The sequence below is a fragment of the Herpailurus yagouaroundi genome, unplaced genomic scaffold (genome assembly GCF_014898765.1).
Source record: "Herpailurus yagouaroundi ecotype Mexico unplaced genomic scaffold, PumYag 190, whole genome shotgun sequence".
NCBI classification, from domain to species: Eukaryota; Metazoa; Chordata; class Mammalia; order Carnivora; family Felidae; genus Herpailurus; species Herpailurus yagouaroundi.
This window is the reverse complement of record NW_024412421.1, coordinates 4785813-4809113: the sequence shown is the minus strand read 5'-3', so window position 1 is coordinate 4809113 and position 23301 is coordinate 4785813. Positions and strand designations below refer to the sequence as shown.

The 23301-nt window shown below is 37.7% G+C and overlaps 1 protein-coding gene across 6 annotated transcripts in view; it reads right to left on the bottom strand.

Moving 5' to 3' along the window:
• Positions 1 to 23073, bottom strand: part of CYLD (CYLD lysine 63 deubiquitinase) — a 70013-nt gene extending 46940 nt beyond the window's left edge. For 3 of the 6 annotated variants that reach the window (XM_040498003.1, XM_040497998.1, XM_040498002.1), the window contains exons 1-5: positions 22941 to 23050; positions 22308 to 22388; positions 16121 to 16772; positions 14594 to 14896; positions 13042 to 13147 (exon numbers count right to left, since the gene is read on the bottom strand). In XM_040498003.1, the coding sequence (XP_040353937.1) occupies positions 13042 to 13147; positions 14594 to 14896; positions 16121 to 16624 (913 nt within the window). In that variant the 5' untranslated portion in view covers positions 16625 to 16772; positions 22308 to 22388; positions 22941 to 23050. Of the gene's footprint in view, positions 1 to 13041; positions 13148 to 14593; positions 14897 to 16120; positions 16773 to 22307; positions 22389 to 22640; positions 22660 to 22940 lie in introns of those variants that run through there. The other 3 variants (XM_040497999.1, XM_040498001.1, XM_040498000.1) reach the window with 3 other exon arrangements.
• Between the last annotated feature and the right edge of the window lie 228 nt (positions 23074 to 23301).

Sequence of the window (23301 nt, the reverse complement as noted above, 5' to 3'; positions counted from 1 at the left end):
TTTAAAGAAACAAACAAAAAAGAACAAGATGGAAGTCTTAAAATACTTCTAAAACCTTAAAAAGGCAACTTCTGAAAAGAATAATTCGTTGGATGAATGAATTTAAGCCCTAAAAACACGATGCGGACGAGAGAGGGGGAAATCAGTAAAATTCAAGACCGAACAGTCGGAATTATCTAAAGAACAGATACATAAAAGTATGAGGAAAAAAAATTAACAGAGTCTCAAGGACTTCAGGCACAATACCAATCTATCTGACATCACAGAGAGAGGAAAGACTGAAAGGGACAAAGAAAGCACTTGACCAAAGAAATAATGGTCAGAATGTTCCCTACTTTGTTAAAAGACACAAATTTACAAATCCAAGAAGCTCAGTGAACTCCAAGCAGGATAAACATGAAGAAAACAATGCGAGGGACATCACAGTTAAACTGTTGTAAGTCACACATAAGGAGAAATCATCAAAGTTCCCAGAGAAAAACCACATATTACATTACATACAGAGGGGCAATGATTTAAATGACTGCTGATGTTCACCAGAAAATACGGAGGTCAGGAAATAGAAGAAAACCCCTGGAAAGCAGAACAAAAAAGAAAACAAATACCAAACAGGGAATTCTATACACACCCCAAATATCCTTCAAATATGAAGGCAAAATAAATACATTTCAGATAAAAGAAAATTATGAATTAATTAAAGTTAATTAAAATTAAAAGAAATTCATTTCTAGAAGAACTGCATCCTCAGTCAACAATAAAAGTTTTTCAGGATGAAGGGAAATGTTAACAAGTGGATACTTGTGGATACTTGGATCTTTTTTTTTTTTTTAATTTTTTAAAATATTTATTTTTGAGATGGAGGCAGAGTGAGAGTGGGGGAGGGGCAGAGAGAGAGGGAGACACTGAATCTGAAGCAGGCTCCAGGCTCTGAGCTGTCAGCACAGAGCCCGATGCAGGACTCGAACCCACAAACGGCGAGATCATGACTTGAGCCGAAGTCGCACACTTAACCAACTGAGCCACCCAGGCGCCCCGATACTTGGATCTTTTCATTTCTAAAATATATATGACTATCTTGGCAAGAAATACGACATATTCTTGTGAGTTTTTAATGTACGTAGATGTAACATACATGACACTTAATAGTATCAAGGAGGAGGAAGGGGTAACTAGACTTACATGGTAGCAAGGCAACTACACTTTACGTAAAGTAGTACAATATTAACCCTAACTACACTAAAATGTTAAGGATATATATTTCATCCCTGGAGAAAGCACTAAAAGCAATATAACGATGAAACGCAGCTAGAAAGTCAATAGATTAACATATACTTCTTAAAATTTTTCAAATAATCTTCAAAAAAGTAGAAAAAAGTATAAGAGGAAGGAAAAAAGGGGACAAATAAAGAATAGATAATAAAATTATAGTTCTAAACTCAAAAATAATAACAATTATGACATTAAATGCTACCAGGTCACACAACAATGAACAGACAAAGATCATCAGAATAGATTCTTCGAATTATATGCCATCTGAAAACAAGCAGGTGGGATAGAGTAGGCAAATGAAATGAGTAAAGGGAGGGAAAACATCTCAATCCAATAGCACAGTGGGGGTAAAGCAGAAAAGAAGGACAAATAGAAAACACATGGGGCAATAGAAATAAATCTAATTATTAGTAATGATAACTATTAACAGATTAACCCTCCAGTTAAAGTACCCAAATCGCCAAACTAGATGAAGAAAAAAAGATTTCCCACCATATACTGCCATCAAAGAGCATGCCTCAAACATAACTGACTGAAAAAGAGAAATACCTGGAAAATACGAACCAAACACAATCTATCCACACCATACAAAACAGAATTTAAGACAAAAGAGTTACTAGCAATGAAGACAGCTACTATATAATGACAAATAGTTCAAATCACCTGGAAGATACAACAATTTCAAACTCTAAGTACTCAAAAATTCTGAACTTATATGCAGCAAGTAATTAGTTCAAAATTAAAGCAGACACAGAATTAAGAAACCCATTATTGTGTTAGAAATTTTTAATATATCTTGTTCAGTAACTGATAGATCCAGCAATTAAAAATTCAGTAATGATACATAAAATTTGTATAGCATAATAAATTAGCTTGATCTAAGGGACATGTAAAATACACATGTGATGCATGCAGCTACAATTGGGGCGAACGTATTCTTTTCAAGTATACACAGAATATCTCTGTAAACTGATCACATACGAGGCCATAAGGTTGGCCTCAACAAACGTCAAAGGATTAGTATCATATTCTTGGACCATAAAGCAAATGGATTAAAAAAAAAATAAAATCATGAAGGAAATTACAAAATGTTTCAAATTTAATGATAACAAGACGCTACATAACAAATTTTGTGGAATGTAGGTAAACAGGTACATAGAGTTTATACCCTTAGATGCTTCACATTAGAAAAACTAAAAATTATTAAACTAACCATTTAAAGAGTTAGAAAGAAAAACAATAAATCCAAAAAAAGCCAAAAAGAAAATAATAAAAAATAGAAATTACTAAAATAGAAAACAAATACCTAGCTAAGATTAAGAAAGCCAAAAGATAAGTTTTTTTGAATAAATGAAAGCAAGAAACCTCTGGTAAAAAGCTGTTAGAAGAAAACAGACACAATTTTTTTGGATGAAAACAAGGACACATCTGCAGATGCTGCTGAGATTTAACAGAAAATACAAGATCTTAAGAATAATGTTATGCTAAAAACTTTAGAAACAAAGATTAAATGGAAAAATTCATTACAAAATAACACTTTCATAAAAGACCCCGAATAGCCAAAGCAATCCTGAGAAAGAGTAAAGGCAGAAGCATTTCACTTCCTGATTCCAAACTATACTACAAGGCTATAGTAATCAAAACAATATGGTACTAGCATAAAAAGCAACACAAAGACCAAGAGAATAAAAATGGGAGCCCAGAAATAAACGTATGTATATATGGTCAACTAATACTTGACAAGAGCCAAGAATACTCAACGGCAAAAGGGTAGTAGTCTCTTCAATAAGTGGTGGTGGGGAAACTGGAAAACCACATGCAGAAGAATGAAACCGCATCCCCATCTTACACCCCCTCACATAAGTGAACTTGAAATAAATCAGACTTAAGTTTGAGACCCGAAACTGTAAAACTCCCAGAAGAAAACACAGGAAAAGTCCCTTGGCATTGGCCGTGGCAGTGATTCATGAACAGGACAAGAGAAGCACAAGCTACAAAAGCAAAAATAAGTAAATGAGACTACACCAAACTAAAATGCTCCTGCCCACCAAAAGAGTCAATCAATAAAAAGGCAACCGACAGAATGGGAGAAAACACTTGCAAATAATACCAAATAATACCAAGGTATACCAAATATACCAAATAATACCAAGGAGTTAATATCCAAAATACGTAAGATTTCATACAACTCGACAGCAAAGAAATTAACACATGATTTAAAAATGGGCAGAAGAACTGAACAGTTTTCAAAATACATACAAATGGCCAACAGGTGATATGAAAAGGTGTTCAACATCAATAATTATCAGAGAAATGCAAACTCACACCCAAGGGACCTATGGAACACCACGGCAAATCAACATGCACACTGTGGGAGTCTCAGAAGAAGAGAGAGAGAAAGAGACAGAATGTCTGAAGAACTATGGGGTGAAACCTTCCCAAATTTGATGAAAGCAATGAACATAAATGTCCAAGATGCTCAACAAACACCAAGTAAGGTGAAGTAAAAGAGACCCCCACACCAACACATTAGAATCAAACTTTCAAAAGACAAAGAACCTTGAAAGCAGCAAGAGAGAACCAACTTGTCACATACAAGGGATCCTCAATAAAGACATAGGCAGATTTCTCATCAAAAACTTTGGAGGTCAGGAGACAGTGGGCCAATGTATTCAAAGTGCTAAAAGAAAACTAATGTGAGCCAAGAATCCTATATCTGAAAAAATGTCTTTCAGAAGTAAGGGAGAAAGTAAGATAGTCCCAGATAAAGAAAAACCGAGGGAGTTTATTTCCATTAGATCTGTCCTAAAAGAAACACCCAAGGGACCACCTGCAGGGTGAAATCAAAGGACACCAGACAGTAACCTGCAAGCACAGGAAGAAATAAAGATCTCGATAAAGGTAAATACATTGGCAATTATAAAAGCTAGTATTACCGTAACAACAGTTTGTAATACTACTTTGTTTTTTACATGCTTTAAGAGACTAACACGTTTTTAAAAAAAAAAAAATTAGCCTAAAAGCTAGTATTACTGTAACTCTGGTTGGTAACTCTACATTTTTGTTTTCTACATAATTTAGGAAACCAATACATTTATAACACTTAACTAGTTTATGCTTTAGGGTGTACAATGTATAAAGATGTAATTTTGTAATACCAAGAACTGAAAGGGGTGGGGTAGAGCTATAAAGAAGAGGGTTTTTTTATGTTGTTGAAGTTAAGCTATTATAAATTCAAACTAGATCACTAAAATTTGTGATGTTAAATGTAATTCTTGTGGTGAACACAAAGAAAATAGCTATAATATGTGCAAAAAGAAATGAAAAAGGAACATTTCACTACAAAAATCAACTATACACAAAAGACAATATTAATGCAGGAAATAAAGGTAAAAAAAAAGCCTATAAAAAACAAATAGCAAAATGATGGAAATAAGTTCCTCTTTATCAGTAATTACTTTAAGTGTAAATTGATTAAACTCTCCAATCAAAAGACAGAAATTTGAAGAATGGATAAACACATGATCCAACTATATATTGTCTATAAGAGACTCACTTTAGCTCCAAAGGCATAGAAATTTAAAGTGAAAGGTCAGAAATAGATATCCAAAGCAAAGGAGAGCAGTGATGGCTATACTAACATCAGACAAAAGAGACTTTAAATCAAAAAAGATTACAAGAGACAAAGAACATTTATATGTTAATGAAAGGTTCAATGCAACATGAAGATATAACAATTTTAAACATTTACATACGAATAACACATCAGCAAAATATATGAAGCAAAAACAGAGAGTTGAAGAGAAAAAAAATAGTTCCACAAACACCAGTTGGAGACTTCAATCCCCCACTCTCAATAATGGATAGAACCAGACAGAAGTAAGCAGATGGAGGACTTAAACACAATAAAACAACTAGATACAACAACAAACACAAAACACTCTGCCCAGCACCCGTATACACGTTCTACTCAAGTTTAGACGGAATATTTTCAGAATAGAGCATATGTTATGCCACAAACTCTCAATAGATTTAAAAAAACAGATACCATATGTAATATCTTCTCTGACCGTAACAGGATGAAATTATCAAAAAACAGAAGTAAAACTGGAAAACTCACCAACGTGTGGGAATTACATAATACACTTTAAACCACCAATGAATCAAAGAAGAAATCACAAGAAAATTGGAAAATTCTTAGAAGCAAATGAAAACAAAAACACAGCATTTTAGAATCTAGGGGAGGCAGTGAAAGCAGTATTAAGAGGGAAATTTATAGCTATAAATGCTTACATTGAAAAACAAAAGAGATCTCAAAGCAACAACCTATCTTTACCATTTAAGGGACTAGAAAAAGGAGAACAAACTAAACCCAGAGCTAGCAGAAGGAAGAAAATAAGATTAGATCAGAGATTAACAAAATACAAAATAAACAACAGAGAAAAGCAATGAAATCAAAAGTTGGATTTTTGAAATGATCAACAAAATTGAGAAAACTTTAGCTAGATGGACGAAGAAAAAGAGAGGTGACTCACATTACTAAAATTAGAAATGAAAGTAGGAACGTCACTACTAATTCTACCAAAATAAAAAGGATTATAAGAGTACTATGAACAAAAAGGAAACCCAAAATATGGGAGAAAATACTTGAAAATCATATATCTGACAATGCATTAATATACAGAATATATAAAGAACTCCTAAAACAACAGCAAAAAACCCCAAACAACCTAATTAAAAAATAGGCAAAGGACTTGAATAGACATATCTGCAAAGAAGATATACAAATGGCCAATAAACACATGGAAAGATACTCAACATTACTAATCATTAGGAAAATGCAACTCTAAATTACAATGAGATACCATTTCACACCCATTAAAATGGCTTCTATCAGGAAAACAGAAAATAAACGTTAGCAAAGATATGGAGAAACTGGAAATCTTGTGCATTGTTGGTGGGAATGCAAAATCATTCAGCCACTGTGGAAAACCTTATGGTGGTTCCTCAAAAAATTAAGAGCACAATTACCATATAACCTAGCAATTCCACGTCTGGATATATCCCCAAAAGAACTGAAGGCAGGGTCTCAAAGAGATATTTTTACACCCAGGTTCATAGCAGCGATATTCTCAATACTCAATACCTAAAACACAGCAGCAACTCAAGGGTCCATCAATAGATAAACATATAAACAAATGTGGTATACACATATAATGGAATATTATGTAGTCTTAAAAATGAAGGGAATTCTGGGGCCACTGGGTGGCTCAGTTGGTTAAACATCCAACTCTTCCTTTCAGCTCAGGTCATGATCTCATGGTTCATGAGACTGAGCCCCCCACGTTGGGCTCTGCTCTGACAGTGCAGAGCCTGCTTGGGATTTTCTCTCTCCCTCTCTCTCTGCCTCTCCCCTTCTCTCTCAAAATAAAGACACTTAAAAAAATCAGTTTAAAAAAAAATACAGGGAATTCTGACACATGTTACAACATGGATCAACCTTGAGGACTTTATGCTAAGGGAAATAAACCAGTCATAAAAAGGCAAGCACTGCATGATTCCACTTACATGAGGTACTCAGAGGAGTTAAAAGCATAGAGGCAGAAATTAGAAGAGTGGTTGCCAGAGGCTGGGGGTGGGGTTTGGCGAGTTACTGTTTAATGGGTATAGAGTTTCAATTTTACAAGATGAAAACTGTTACAAAGATGAATGGTAGTGATGGCTCTATAGAAATGTGAATTTAGTTAATGCCATTGAACTGTATAGTTATAAATGGTTATGATGGTAAATGTTATGTGCATGTTACCACTATAAAAAAATTTTTAATTTAAATACATGTAATTTTTAAAATTTGTTTCAAATATTTTAAACATGCAATTTTTTTTTTAATTTTAAAACATGCACAGATTAGCAAACTGGACCTAGCAACGTATGAATCATGATGAAGTTGGATTTATATCAGAAATGTGAGGGCTGGGGCATCTGGGTGGCTCAATCGGTTAAGTGGACAACTCTTGAATTTTAGCTCAGGTCATGATCTCACGGTTCGGGAGTTCAAGCCCCGCATCGGGCCCTGTGCTCTCGGTGTGGAGCCTGCTTGGGATTCTCTCTCCTCCTCTCTCTCTCTCTGCCCCTCCCCTGCTCTCTCTGTTTCTGTCAAAAAATAAAAATTAAATTAAAAAAAAAAATGTGAGGGCTTATTTACTATTAGGAAATTGGATTAAAAGACAAGAAATACGGGGTTATGTAAATAGAAAAGTTTGATAAACTTCAACATCCATTCATGATAAAACTCTTGGCAAACCGGGAGCAGTAGATAACTTTTCAACCCTGATAAATGATGGCCGCCACAATAATATCCTATGGCAAAGATCATACTTAATAGATCAAGAGCAAGATCAAGATGGCTGATACCACCTCCACTTCTATTCAACGTGCATTTAAAAGTTCATAGAGCTAAGACAATAAGAAACCATATTTTAAAAATAAAACATACAAGGATTAGAAAGAAAAGTTAAACTATTAGTATTTGCAGATGATAATGACTAGTTACTAAAAAAGTAATCTATGGATACACTGAGAATAAAAGATTTTAAGGGCCCCTGGGTGGTTCGGTTAGTTGAGTATCCGACTTTGGCTCAGATCGTGACCTCGCGGTCAGAGGGTTTGAGTCCCGCGTCAGGCTCTGTGCTGACAGCTCAGAGCCTGGAGCCTGCTTCAGATTCTGTGTCTTCTTCTCTCTCTGCCCCTCCCCTACTCATGCTCACTTTCTCTCAAAAATAAATAAATATTTAAAAAATAATTTAAAAAAAGATTTTAAAAACACTGTCTGCAACAAGACTCAGCCCACAAAAGTCAACTGAGATAACACTTAACACCCACTAGGCTGGCTAGAATCAAAAACTCAGATAATAATAAATGTTGGCAAGGGTGTGAAGAAATCAGAACCTTTGTACAATGCTGGTAGGAATCCAAAATGGTGCAGCCGCTTTGGAAAACAGTCTGACAGTTCCACAAATGCTTAAACCCAGTTATCAAGTGACCCAGCAGTTCCACTCCTAGGTATATACCCAGAAAAAGGAAAGCATACGTCCACACAAAAACTTGTACACAAATGTGATAGCAGCATTATGTACAGCAAAAGATGGAAGGAGCTCAAGTGTCTTTCAACAAATGAATAAACGAAATGGGGTACATCCATACTATGGCATATTATCTGGGCATAAAAAGGAATAAAATAAGGATATACGCGCTACACCATGGATGAACCTTGAGAACATCCTGCTACACGAAGGAACCAGTCACGAAAGACCACACGTTAAGTGATTCTATTTATATGAAACGTGCAGAATGGACAAACATCCAGAGACAGAGAGTGGATTAGTGGTTGGTTAGGACTAAGGAGGAGGAAGAGATAGGACAGTAATAGCTAAAAGGTACAGGGTTTCTTTGTGAGGTGATGAAAATGTTCTACAACTGGCCATAGTGATGACTGCACGTACCTGTAAATATACTAAAATACACTGAATGGAACAGCTTAAATGAGGGAGATATATGGTATGTGAATTAGGTTTCAATACAACTGTTCTCTAAGAGTCGACTGTATTTCTATAGATCACAGAAAATTGTTAGAAAACATGTTTTACTTTACAACGTATCAGAATGCAAGCAAGAAATGGAGAAACGTATAAAATTTTACTAAAAAGAGATTAAATGAAAGGTAATGCAATGTTCATGTATTAGAAATTTCAGTATAATAAAAATGTCTCCTCAAATTACTCTACAGGTTGACTACAGTTCCAACCAAAATCCCAACGGAACTCTCCTGTAATGTCGGAGAAGCCGACTGTTAAATTTACAACGAAGAGGCAAAGGCCAACAACAGCCAAGAACAAACGGGGAAGTGTACTCTCCAGCTATAAAGCTTCTTGTAAAGCTATGATAATGAAGGCCTAGAGGTGTCAGTGTAAGGAAAGAGTAGAGCCCAGGAAGAGGTCCATATATACCCGTGTTGAAACTTGATTTATACGCAGCAAGCACGGTAGATCAAATTGGGTATGTGTCCCTCATCTCCTACACAAAATTAAATCTAGGTGGGTTGTAGACTTAAACGTGTCTATTAACCTTTTTGAAGACAATGTGGAACGGCAGGAAAATTCAGAAGAGCAATGAGGCAAGACTAGTGCTCCTATTAAAACATACTATAAAGAATCGTTAAAAACAGTGTGGTACTGAAGCATGAGCAGGCAGAAGGGAAAGTCCAGAAATATGCCAAAGTACATATGGGAATTGAGTATGGTAAAAGTGGCATCTCAAAGGAGCAGGAAAAAAGGTGAACTTTTCATCAAAGATGTCGGGACAACTGGGCAGCTATCTGGGGAGGGGGACCTAAACTAGATCCATATATCACATTATATATCACATAAAATAAAAATGGATCAAAGATATATATACAATAAAACCACAAGAGCAACGTAAGAGAACATGGGGAAATGCCTATATAACCTTGGAGTAACTCATAATTCAACTACATAAAAATTTTAAAATTCTGCACGGCTAAAAACACCTAAAGCAAAGTCAAAAGACATGACACTAAGTGAGACAAGTCATTTACAAAGGACCAAATACTAGAAGATTCCACTTGTATGAAGTATCTAGAATAGGCAAATTCATAAAGACAGAAAGTAGAGAACAGAAGTTACCAGAGGCTGAGGGAAGGGAGGAAAGGGGAGTTATTTCATAATGCATATAGAGTTTCTGTTTGAGATGATGAAAAAAGTCTGGAAATAGATAGAGGTGATGGTTTCACATCACAGTAAATGTATGTAATGTCACTGAATTGTACACTGACAAATGGTTAAAATGGTAAATATTGTTACATTTATCTTACCATAATTTTCAAAAATGAGGACAACCAGATAAAAAAGGACGAGTTACAAATGAGAGTTGGCAAGTAGGGAACATTTACACCCCATATCATAAAACAGTTGGCTTTCCTAACACATAAAAAAGAAACTGGTAAGAAAAAAGGCCAATAATCCAATTAAAAAAAATAAACAAGGTATGAATATACAGGTCACAGAAAGAAATACATGAATTGCCCTTAATCATAGGAAAAGATGCTTAACCTCATTGAAAACCTCATTCAAAATGGAAATTAAAACTATACTGAAATAGATTTTTCACCTCTCAGACTGGGAGAAAATTCAACAACATACTCTCATGCAAAGTCCATAAAAAAAAGTCACCCTCATATTCTGCTGGTAACTGTTATATACACTGCTTAAGGCAATGTAGTAATATCTAGAACAATACAAGTTCATGGATCTTTTCACCAAATGACCCCACTTCTCGGAATTTATCCTATAGATTTGCTAGCGCATGTGGGATACTATTACTTTGTGATAGTAAAAAGTTAGAAACAATCCAAATATACGTTGGTAGGAATCTGGTTAAATAAATGCAGTGGAAAAGTATACCAACAGCTCCAAGATATAGATTTAAGAGAATAAGACAAGGTGCAGAATAGTATAAATTGTATGTTTTTTATTTAAAAAGGGAAGAGAGAATATGTGCTTATACTGTATAAAGAAGTTCTGGAAAGATATACAAGAAACTAATAAAAATAGTTAGCAGTGGGAGGCAAGGGATGGAATGAGGAGGTCCCGGAAGTGGAGGAGATAAGAATGGAAATGAGATGTTCTACTGCGCTTTTTTTGTTATTTTGATTTGAGATGTGTAAATATTTTTCTTATTAGAAGTTATTTTAGTAACTTCATAAGGGTTTCCAATTCAAGGGTATATGCATTAGTCAAAACTCAAATGACACAACATGTATTTTGTTACGTGTCTGTCTTAACTCAAAAGGAAAAAAAAAAAACCCTAAACTTCTCTCTGGTTAATTATATGTGTGCTGGTGTCTGCGACGTACTCTGAAATGCATACAGAAATAACATGGGTTAGTGAACAGATACAGGAATGGATACCTGAAAAAGCAAGCACAGTAAAAATGTTCCTTGTAGAGTCTAGGTAGGTGGTAGGTATAGGATTTACCCTAAAATTCAAGAAAAGCCGAGTTTGTCAGACTTTTACAAAGCAAAATCGAAACCAAGCCCTTATTTGAACCCCATACCTCCAATTAATGTACTCTTGCTATAAAGCTAAAAGCCAAAGTAGAAAGCATTTCGTAACTCAGCAAAACAAGGATTTATCACTTGCCAAGCCAACAAGGAACAGGAGAAGGGCAAACAGTGCAGGCAAGAAGGAATCCTAAGGATCATCTAGTAATAGCCCCTTCATGTTTACAAAAAAAAAAAAAAAAAAAGTTACTGAGGACCTGAAATGACCTGTGGGAAACTCCAAAGTGTTCTGCATCAAAATGAGGAAGAAAGGAAAAAAAATACCAGGAGCGGAAAAACCATCTTGTTCGGTTATGATCCTTGCTTTAGTGAAATTCAGCTTTTATAGAATTAGAGACAAAACCCATTTCCATGGAAACAATATTCCCAAGTATCCATCTGAGGCTGAGAAGGATGCTTTTCTGTGCAAGTCTTCACATCCAAAGTGTATACACAAAGGGTGAGGAGGGACCGAAAAGAGCAGAGCCTTTCAATCAGACAGGTCTGGATTTGAATTCTGGCTCTACCACCTACTTGATCCTAGCCAACCTCAGCACTAGCTAAGCCCCAGTTTTTATCGGCAAAACAGGCAATAATTAAGACCTGAAAATTGGGGGGACGCCTGGGTGACTCAGTCGGTGAAGCCTCCGACTTCGGCTCAGGGCATGATCTCGCGGTTCGTGAGTTCAAGCTCCGTATCGGGCTCTGTGCTGACAGCTCGGAGCCTGGAGCCTGCTTCGGATTCTGTGTCTCCCTCTCTGTCTCTCTCTCTCTCTCAAAAATAAATAATATTTTTTTAAGTTAAAAAAAAGAAGACCTTATAAATTTGTCAAGAATGTGAAGAAGTATAAGTCATCTAATTCATGGATGCATACATTGGTGGCTACTGAATGTAGGCTTTCTGACATTTATTCATGGCTGCATAATGATCAATTAAAAGCACCACCTATGAATGCCTCTGTCAGTTTCATGATTAACATACTATCAGCCAACTAGCCTGTAACTGGAACTCTGCTAAGGTGGGGGGGGGGGGGGAGATGCTGTTGATTTTTGCCATCAATGGGAATTTATCAATTAGTTGACAGCGGCCATTAGGTGCTACTTGTTTACAGGAAATAAAAGGTGGCTTCATGTTTTTTTGTTTTGTTTTGTTTTGTTTTCTTAAGGTGTAAAGTTGGGTGATCTGACTCGAGAGTCATGAATCCTGATCAATTACAGCAGCTCAAAACTGGAAGAAATCTCAAAGGGCACGCAGGAAGAATCCTCTCCACTGTATATTATGTCACATGACGTGACCAACTTCTGCTTACAGGCTTCTAGTTTAAACCAGGCTCTTACTCAAACAGGTAGCAGGTGATTTATTTTCTAACTCTTCCAATGATCAGAAAGGGCTTTTTCCCCTACTTAGAATCAACAGGTAATGAAAAGTTAACGATAACGTATAAATGCCACCCCACGCTCATATGCTTTTGGAAATAAAAAGTCTGTAAGTATTATTCTCATTGGGAGATAAGATAGGATATTCTATTTGATAACAATTCCATAGGACAAGAAGTCACGTTCCAAAAATGCATCTTGAAGCTTGTATTTACATAATAAAACACATCTTAGGAACCCTGCCTTATTAATACATAAAAACACAAAGAAAACATACCTGGGATGATATCATTGATATGCAAGAGAATTGTACTTTCAACACTTGCAAAACTACAAAGTTGCACCCCATCAAATCTTCCATCCCAGTTGCCAATAGGATTATCCTAGAAATTAAGCAATACAGTTTTAAAACCTGTCTCAATAAAACATGAATAGAAAAATCTGTATTTTCCAGAAAAGGATCTTCCACAAGATTTTACGCTGGCAAACTTAAACTATTTTTCCTAAAAGAAAAAAAGAACGTATCAGAAACAACTGCCACACTAATAAAGCTTTTGGTGTGTTTTTGCTTATTTGTTTTTTGGTTTTGTGTTGGTAAAAATGAGATCCAAGAATAATCAAGGTACAGTAAGCCCATAGACAAGCAAGGAATTGAAAGGATTCCTCCTACTTTACTGGACAACAAATGCTAGTCTACATAACACCCATCTGCATAGGAAGATTCATTAATAATACATTGTTTCACCCAGAAATCGGCCCCTAATTAAGCTTACCTTGTTCTAATTACTTTTACATTCCCTGAGCACTTAAATATTCTATTTGAAACCCTGTGTGCATTTCTGTACACAGAAGATCTATTTTTTATTGTTCTTTTGACATCTTATGGATATGTAAGAGTTCCCTCCAAAATAGACTTCTATATTTAATTATTTTATATTCCAACATAGCACCAAGGAGTATAGTGCTGTTCATGGAGTCAGATTAAGAGACAAGCCAGTCAGACAACTGCCCTGAGCACCAATGTGTACGACATGTTGCCGTTGGAAATAGATGAGGAATACTGTGTTTGCCAGAACTTTCCTTTCCAGGAGCACACTAGAGGGGTTTGGAATGCACACTCGCACAGGCCAACTAAAGGACAGACAGAGGTGGGGAAAAGCCAGTGGGGCAAAACTCTAGGCAGCCTGCCAAGAGGATCCTCAGACCGCCATCCATATTAGCAAAATATTATAAAGAGAATGGGGGGCGGGGGGAATCTTTTCAAGATAAAGAAAAACAAGATATCATGGAACATCTCTGGATGGGGCTTTTTTTTTTCCTGTTTATTGGTCAGCTATCATAGAGCAAATTTAAGGATTGAAACATTACTCCAGTTTATTCAAACTGGAAAAAGAGTAAATGTAACTCCATATCTAGACTCCTGTCCCACGTCAATGTTCCTCTACCAAAGATAAATTAGAAGATGTTTTTTACGTTACCCTTTTAAATATTCAAAGTGCTCGGGGCGCCTGGGTGGCGCAGTCGGTTAAGTGGCCGACTTCAGCCAGGTCACGATCTCGCGGTCCGTGAGTTCGAGCCCCGCGTCAGGCTCTGGGCTGATGGCTCGGAGCCTGGAGCCTGTTTCCGATTCTGTGTCTCCCTCTCTCTCTGCCCCTCCCCCGTTCATGCTCTGTCTCTCTCTGTCCCAAAAATAAATAAATAAGTTGAAAAAAAAAAATTTAAATAAATAAATAAATAAATAAATATTCAAAGTGCTCAATTTGTACCTAAACTGGTCATGAAACTAATAGATACACCCACAAAGATAATCTATTCCAAAAGTTTCTTACCATGTCCACACCGACAAAATATCCTAAGCTTTCTTTCCCAGGCAAGACATCGCAGAATATAACTGTGCCGGACTCTGTGGTTTCTCCGAGCTTCAAAGAAACTCTGGAGTTTATCTCCAGGGGCGGAAGTTCCATCTGCACGGTGTCCCCTGGACCTGCATAATCACTTTCCAATCCATTGTCATCATCTTCCAGGATTTCTAGCTTGTCCAACGCAACAAACACTCCACAGTCTTCATCACACTGGAAAAGCTGTTTCCCTTGATATATCCCGTCAGTAAAACCTTGGCCACGGCCTTCTTCCTAGTTTTCAAGTGAGAGGGGGGGGAAAAAAAATGACTGATAAGGTAGAGAAGAAATGAAGTAAGATGATCCATAAGAAACAAAGATCCACTCCGGGGATTTCAGAGAAATCACTGGGAAAATTCCGAATGACAGAGATAAGAAATATAATTATTAGCAGTTGCTGGTGAATTTCGAGTGTCTAAAAAAAAAGGAAAAAAGAAGCTGTATCTGATGCTGAAATATAATTAATTAATTAATTAATTAATCAAAAGTCATAATTCCACTGTGAGAGAGCTGGGCTAGATTCTACATCTCAATACGAACAATAACTGTGTCATAAAAAGAAAAATGTACTTTAAAACCACGATAACGTTAGCTCCATTTACTGAGTACTTACTATGTGCCAGCCACCACACAGACTCTTGAATCGATGTATCACAAAAAAACGCTTCAAGCTGTGTGCTGGTTTCATTATTTTACAGATGAGGAAGCAGCTTTAAGAGAAGTAGCTTGGGTGAGTAACCTGGCAGCCCAACTAGTAAAGAGTATAGCTGGGATTCAGATCTCTTACTTGGTTTACAACTGGCTGCTTTAGAAACTTTTTGATCATGAAATTCTATATGCAAGAATGTAAAAAATGTAACTGACATTTAAGCTCTTGAGAACATTAACTTTGGAAATGAATCACGGAGTTGTTGGTTCTCCCTTCAGGAGAAAGAAGTTCCTGGGTCATTTTCACATATATTATCAGGGACAACTATAAGCCATTTTAAATTGCCGCACCTTATTTTTTGAAAATCTTATATCTAAGTTTCATGAACTTAATAGGACACCCTGAGAAAAACTGAAAGACCTACAGTTATTACGGTCACAAGATAATTCATAATTTTGTGAGGTGATTAATTCAATTATAATTGGCAGAGTTCACTTTTAGCACAATGTTAAAATTTCTAATATTGGAAACCCTTCAACAATTACATGATCTATGTGTATTTCCTACTACATTAGGTAGTTTTTAAAAAGTTTTCAATGCATCATCTTTACGTTATCTCAATTTATCATTAAAAAGTAAATCCTAAGAACTGTGAATATTAAAAACTATGGGAGATTTCTGGAAAAACTTCTGTTGTATTTAATTTAAAGGGGTAAAAAAAAAAAACAAACAAACATGTGTGCATACAAATATACACAGAAAGAAACACACACACGCACAAGCTCACTAAAAAGGTTTATCAAACTTACCAGTAGTTCTACTCCAAAGAATATTCCCGATACTGTTCTCTCTGCTAATAAGGGTCCTCTGAAGCGCACAACTCCAGGAAATTTTTCTTCCCCGGATCTCAGCTGTACTTTCACAGGGCAGCCCACATCTATCTGGAGGCCTTTACTCAGTCTGTTTCTGTTTTTAAACAGGCTGAACCTCTCTTCACAATTGGTAATTGCCAAAAGCAACTCTGTGAATTTTTCATTTATTTCTACAACATCCTTTTCATCAACAAAGAGAACTGCGTGTGGTTGCTCTAGGATTTTTAATCCAATCTGATTTTTCTTGCCTTTTGCAGACGGAATCCTCGAGTGCCCCACAGAACGATCTTGGATATACTGTCCTATACTCCCCTTTGGTACTTTAAGGAGCTTTTGCGTTTGTTTGTCTGTAACACTGCATTCTTGAAGAAGCAAATAAAAAATCCGCTCTTCCCAGTAGGGTGAAGTAACTTTTTCTTGGCTCCATAAGCCTGAACTCATGGTGACATTAACTCCGAAATATTAACTCAAAAAAAAGGGAACTACTAAGTTTGTAGGAAAACCACAAAAGATAAATTCACTGGCAGTCCCAAAGCACGTTTTTAGCAATTTGGTGTCCATGCTGTAACAAGACAGCAAAGCAAAATGCCTGGAGGACAAGCAAAAAGAAACTTTACACTTTATTCTACATGAGCCAAAATCAAGGTTAAAGACTTAAGATCTCATTTGATTAGTAAAAGCACACACATAAATGAAATACTTCCAAAATTACCTAAAAAGGCTAAAACACATGCATCACTTGTACCTACTGTAACGTTGCATCTTTAATTAAGGAGATCCAATTGTAAAGTAGCTTCAAACACAATACAATAATGTTTGTTTCCATGGCAATGCAATGTATAAAATCAAATTCTAGTAAAAGATAACATTCTATACAGATTTAAACATATATATGCATTTTTAAGCTTTAAAAAGTAGCATTTTTAATAGATCAGGCCTAACCTAAATGAGTAAGTTGCTGCATTTCAGCAAAACAGACATCAAAGAGGCTATTATTTCTGTACACGTGGTGTAAGTGAAAAGTTACCCATCATAATTATTATGCTGAACATCTTTTATCAAAAAAAACATAAATCATATTCTGAAACTGTAACCACGATTCATTTATCTGTGCTCCCTATTTTGATAATGGATCATTTACTTGATCTCTGATTCAGTTTCATTCCTTTCATCATGTACATTTTGTCCTTAGGCAAATGTTAATCATATTAATCGGAGCCATCATTTAATTTCACATAATCTCAAATATCAGATATTGTAAATCTGATGATAGTAAAGATGTTAAAAATCAATTTTGTAGCCATTAAAACTTGGACTACGTAACAAAGAACGTAACTGTAGTACAGTAACAAACACCGCAATTTTAACTATGTTATGCTGGAAAGAAAAACATAAAAAGACTATTTCCAGTTTCAAATCTTCACTGAAAATTTTTACAATACCAGTCTTGCACAATTAAAACAGCCTTCGCAACCCTACCTTAACTGGGGGTTAAACACTATGCGATTTCACTAAATCAAATGCAGAATTCATTATTTTAATTAATTATGTTACTGAAAAAAAAATAGTCCTTATGTATTCTCTGGGACACGAGTGTGGCTATTTGGTTTCTAAACACAGTTACTTATTCCCTCCTTCTTTGAGGTAGAGTTATCCACCATTCTGAGTAACAGCAACAGTTGATTGGACTATCATATTTATCTAGTTTCCTCTTGGAATTTAAAAATAAATACTCCTAAAAGTAAAGAACCAAATTTTCAGTTTAATAATTTAACTTAATGATTAAATAATCGGTCAAATCTATACAAAGAATGCATCATTAGATAATGAAGTGCTCTCTAATGGTGAGGTTTTTTAAAAGTCTGTCCCACTACAACCCACAACGAGACATGTAAATTACCCAAGACCAGATAAAGAGTTTGGCATCTCTTTAAACCAATACTCTTGAAATATCTGTGCAACATTTAGTAAAAAGCAGGGGTAGAGCTGGCTTAAAGTGGTTCTCTCTCTGTCTCTCTTTTTTTTTTTTTTTTTTTTCCTTTTTTTATAATGTGTTTGTCTTAATTCCACTTGAGGGCACTGTCTACTTCGGCAGGAATAGAATCAATTTATATTTGCCACTTACATAAGACACCTGTGGAAACCCCTATCTTGGCACCATTATGAGCAAAAACCCCTCATGAAGGCTACTCAAACAGCAACCCAAATCCTTACTTTGGCTGCATTCCTTTAAGGTACCAAAATGAAGTATTTGTTGTTTCTGACTAAAATTCTTCTCAAAGATCAACAGGGAAATAGCCTTTTCTGAATCACGGAGTTATCAATATGAATATAAAGTTGTCACCTGACTCTCAATATACAAAGATGTTTGTTACTTTGTTGAAAGGCTTTGTGAGTTCTTGGGTCTGCTTTCTATAGATTTACAGTCCTTGATTTTCCCTTGCAATCAGCCATTTTCTGTGGTTTCCTGCAATGTGTATTTGGCTCATTTTATGGCCTTGTTGCTTTCCAACTTACTGCTTCTAATCGGTTCTGAGAAGCCAGAGGATGAAATACGTTTGTGTGTTTAAAAAAAAACAAACAACAGTCACTACAAGAGGTATACATAAATTCTGAACAGCCTTTTAGGAGTAAAGCACAGAGGCTTTACTGCATTGACCTCGTTTGGGTTACTCCCGGAAGGAGGAGAGAGTCAAAGAGCAACGTCTAAAAAAGCGTGTTGTTTTGTTCTCCTTATAAATGTATTTAAATATTTCTGGCCAAAATTGCTTTTGAAAGTATGGTAATTCTATTTAGAAAAGGAATGACTTCTTAAAATTCCTAAAAATTACACCTTCAAATATTAAAATTAAGAACGTCCTTGAATCTTAATATTGTATACCCACATTCCTACCCTGTTGGCTCTCTAGATGAATATGTCATGTCATGATTTAAAATAAAACCCACCAGTGGGTCATGAAATATTACCAAGACAAAACTAAATTGCTATACGTAATGCATTAGGACACTATGTCTTAAATGAATTTGATTACAGAAGTGTTTTATGCAAGTCATTTAAGAGACAGTCCACAGTAAAATTTAATATAACTACTTTGGTTTATAAAAAGGTGGAAGGCAATTTAACAACAGTTATTAAGAACTGTATTTTACAGTGAGCACACAAGGAGAGCTTTTCTCTAACCTGAGTTAGCACAAGTGGCAGTGAGTTTAAACTCGATAAAAGCAGGGATCACGTTAGACAACTAGAACGGACAGAACAAAAGTTCATAAAATATTGAAAAAGCATTACCCAAAAATAAAAAGGCGGTGGCCTTTCCTCTTTTGGAAAGTACACATTAAGAAAGAATAGGTTTGCAACTACATTAAACACAGATTCTCTTCGTTGCAACTGACAGAGAAAGGTGAATGGGGAACTTGATGACTCTACAACGATACAAGATAATAAATTTCATGATTGTTAATATCTCCATACACTGACATTGCAGCAGATATAGGTTAATAAAGAGACTTTCCTCCACCGTAGAAATGAATATTATGACAACATTCTTCTTTCCCTGGGACATGCACAATAGTTAAATTAACTCTTAAGCACCCAAGCCGTAAAAACTAAAGACTACAACGGGAAAGACATAAAAGACACCGTCGATGAGTTATCAATCAAGGTTTGCTGGTGTGTTGAGTATTTCTGTGCACTCAGCACAGTGTTAGATACTGGGAAATATGGCAGATTTAAGATATGATAACTGCCCTACTTTGTGTTCTCTTACTACCTTTCAGGTCTAATTGGTTTAAAATTGCCTCTAATCGTATACTTCACTGTGAGTGTAAATATATCACAAATGATTCATCTAAATGCCATCGTACTTATTTCAGGCTGGGAAATGGAGTGATTATGAATATCCTGATAATTACTCTAAGTGCTGAATGAAGATTACCAAAGAGGCGGAATGCAATGATGTATTTAACTCTAAACCATATCGAACAGAAGAAAGCCTTTCTTTTAACAACATTCCAGATGAGGGAATGGTTCAGGGTCACAAAGATTTGAAAATGTGTCTGGTTACCTGAGCTTGTTGAGGGTCTGGATTCTGAATAAATGAGAGTCTAATGGCACTAAAATAAAGTCACTAAATCAAGATGAGGGTTGAAAGACACAAATAACTACCAGTTTCCTATCAATGCAATGAAACGCTGGTCAAGAAATACATTTTATAGGAAAATATTAAAGGTCACAACATGTGGTACAAATGAACATAATCAGCTACATACAATTGACAACGGTTGTCTAGAAAACACAATGTCTTTTTAATTCCCAAGCTATCAGGTTATACCGTTCAAAGAACCTCACTGAAGAAAACAGAGACAGATCTAATTCAAGAACGTTTCACATCTTCTCAAATGTCCTGACTTGTTCCAGAAACCAAAGGAGACTGTGTAAATCCGAACAAAACTTAACAATACTAAAATACTGCCCCTAATTATGAATGGCAGAGACAGGAAGGTCAGCATGAATACCAAAGTAAGAAGACACACAGGACTTCTTCCAAAAGCTTCTAGATACCTAGAATAATCACCATTTTAAGAAAGGATATCTCTCACTAAAAGAACAAGTTTGTAAGTGTTATACTACTAAACAGCTGGAAAACAGAGATTCCATGAGCAGAAAAGAGAGTCAGTTTTATTTTTCTTCACATACTAACTTGTGACCCAAGCACACAAGGATTCAGTCTGTAAAGCAGGCAGGACTTACAAAGTTAAAAAATGGCCTGTCTCCTGCATCTGTATTTATATGAACAAGGAACCCTGCAGTCGCACTAGAGTTAAACCTGGCCACGACACTTCCAAACTGTGAATTCCCCAAGTCCTGTATCTTCGGATGTCTAGCTCCCGAGCCAGTGCCTGGCATGTCATGGGCATTCCGTAGATGTGAAATGAGCAGACGATTTGGTTAACTCAGGTGCAAAAGCGAAAGCCAAAATTCCATTTCCTCATCTTCACTGTTTAAGTGATTAAAAGCCTCTTCCAGGTTAAAAGGGAAACAAACAAACAAAAAGTATACTTTACTACATCTCAGAATGAATGACATCATGGTCAGTGTTAACCCCCCTACATTGCTACACGAGAGAAGAAACAAACAAGAAATCTTCCACAATTGCAAAAACAAGTTCTGAGGTTCATCTGAAATTGGTTTCCTAGATCGTCACACCATGTCTGATGCCTGTAAGTGCTGTGTAACCAATCAAAGTACCTTGACAAATTTAAGACCAGAGTGTGGAAATCAGGAACAAAATATTAATCGTTTGATGAAGAGGGTAATGACTCCTTTGTCTCTTCTTGTGTTAGAGTTACAGACTTCCATAAATCAGGCAAAATTACAGTTTAGGAATGCCAGACCACAAGAAATCACTGCTGCTGCGGGCTCGTTGTGTGTAACAGTGCCTTGGTCTTACCGGCTCTTCGCAAAAGTTACCATCCAGAGGAAGGCTTCTTCAAGGGCAATACTGTAACATTTTGCAGCAGAACATTAGAGAATGTTCTGGGTGATATCAACATTCGCAGTACATGAACTTCCACAAGAACCCCCAGCAAATCATTTTCTCCTAATACTGTTCTAGTTCAAATCCACCCACTACCCAGTGGGGAATTGGCAGGCTAAATCCTCAGGGCCATTCAGTCTACTTGGGGCGTGAGGGGGTGTGCAGAAAACCAGCACTTGAATGAACAACCTCCCTCAAGGCCTGGATTTTTCTCCAGCGAGCCAATGACTGCAAAAGGAACAATCTTATTAAGATCTCTATTAGCCCCAGTTCAAAAGCAAGGTAAGGAATGATCCTCAGCCCAGCCGAGGCTACAACTACACAGGGAGACTGGGGAGACGATGGGGGCAGGAATGTTGGGGGCTGAGAGACACTGCAAGGCTTGGTGGCTGGAAGATGACAACCACCCTAAAACATGCAAATGCCACAGGGTGGAATAGAAAAGATGCCAAGTACATGAATAACCGGGCAGCTGACCCAGCTGAGAACCAAATCCAGGAACACGATCTTCTGTCAAGACTTCCCGATTTCCCCCCACAGATCGTTAATACGATCGTAAAGAAAAACAAAAAGAAGGAAAAGAATACCTTGTCTCGACAGAGCGCACCTTTCAACTAATGAACTCCAGGTTGTTGTACAAAACCATCCTCACCCTGGAAAGGGGGAAACTGAAAGAAAAAGCAGAACACGCCATTAACGAGGCCAGAACCCCGACTGCTGCTCTTCCCGGACAGGGGCCACCAACACCCCCAAACCGACGGAACGATACGCCCCCCTCGACTCCGAGAGGAGATAATACAGCCCAGGGCTCCCGAAGCCAACAGCGACCGTCGGGAGCCGACCAGCGGCCCGTGCCTCGGTTTCCCCGTCTGTAAATGGGGGAGACCGCAGGCGGAGACGGTTTCCTGCGCGGCTCTCACCCCAAGTCCTCGCTCCCCCGGAGGTCCCGGCGGCGGCGACCAGGCTCCCACGGCTCGGGAGCCCTCTCAGGAAGCCAGGGGGAAGGGTGGGGGAAGCCCCGGGGGTGAGGAAGCCCGGGCTGACGTCAGCGGGCTCAACACCCCGCGGGCCTGGCCGGCTCCGGGCCAGGGCAACTAACGGGCCGGCGCCTAGGGCCCGACGACCGCGGCGGCTGGAGGCGTCCGGAGGCCGGGCAGGGACGCCCGAGGGGACCCAGGCGCCAGCCGCTCGCCGGCTCAACCGCCCGTTCTCTCACTCACCTCGGGCGGCGGGGCGTCGCCCCTTCCCCAGCTCGGCTAGCCCGCGTCCCGGTTCGGCCCCGGCGCCCCACACCCACCGCCTTAATATTTACCTCCGACGCGCGGCCCCGGCGCAGCCGAACCTGCTACCTGGGCCCGCCCCCACCTGCCCCGCCTCCGAGCCGCCCAGGGGGGTGAGAGCGAGCGGGGGCGAGGGGGCAACCGCCGCGCTAACCAATCACAGCCCGAGATGCGTTTCTGTGCACGCGCTGATTGGGCGGCCCAGTGACAGACCTTCCTCCAATGGCTGCCGGCCCGGAGTCCGCTGAAGGGACTTTCCGCTCCGTCAAGCTCGGTCGAGCCAAAGGGAAAGCGGAGGGGA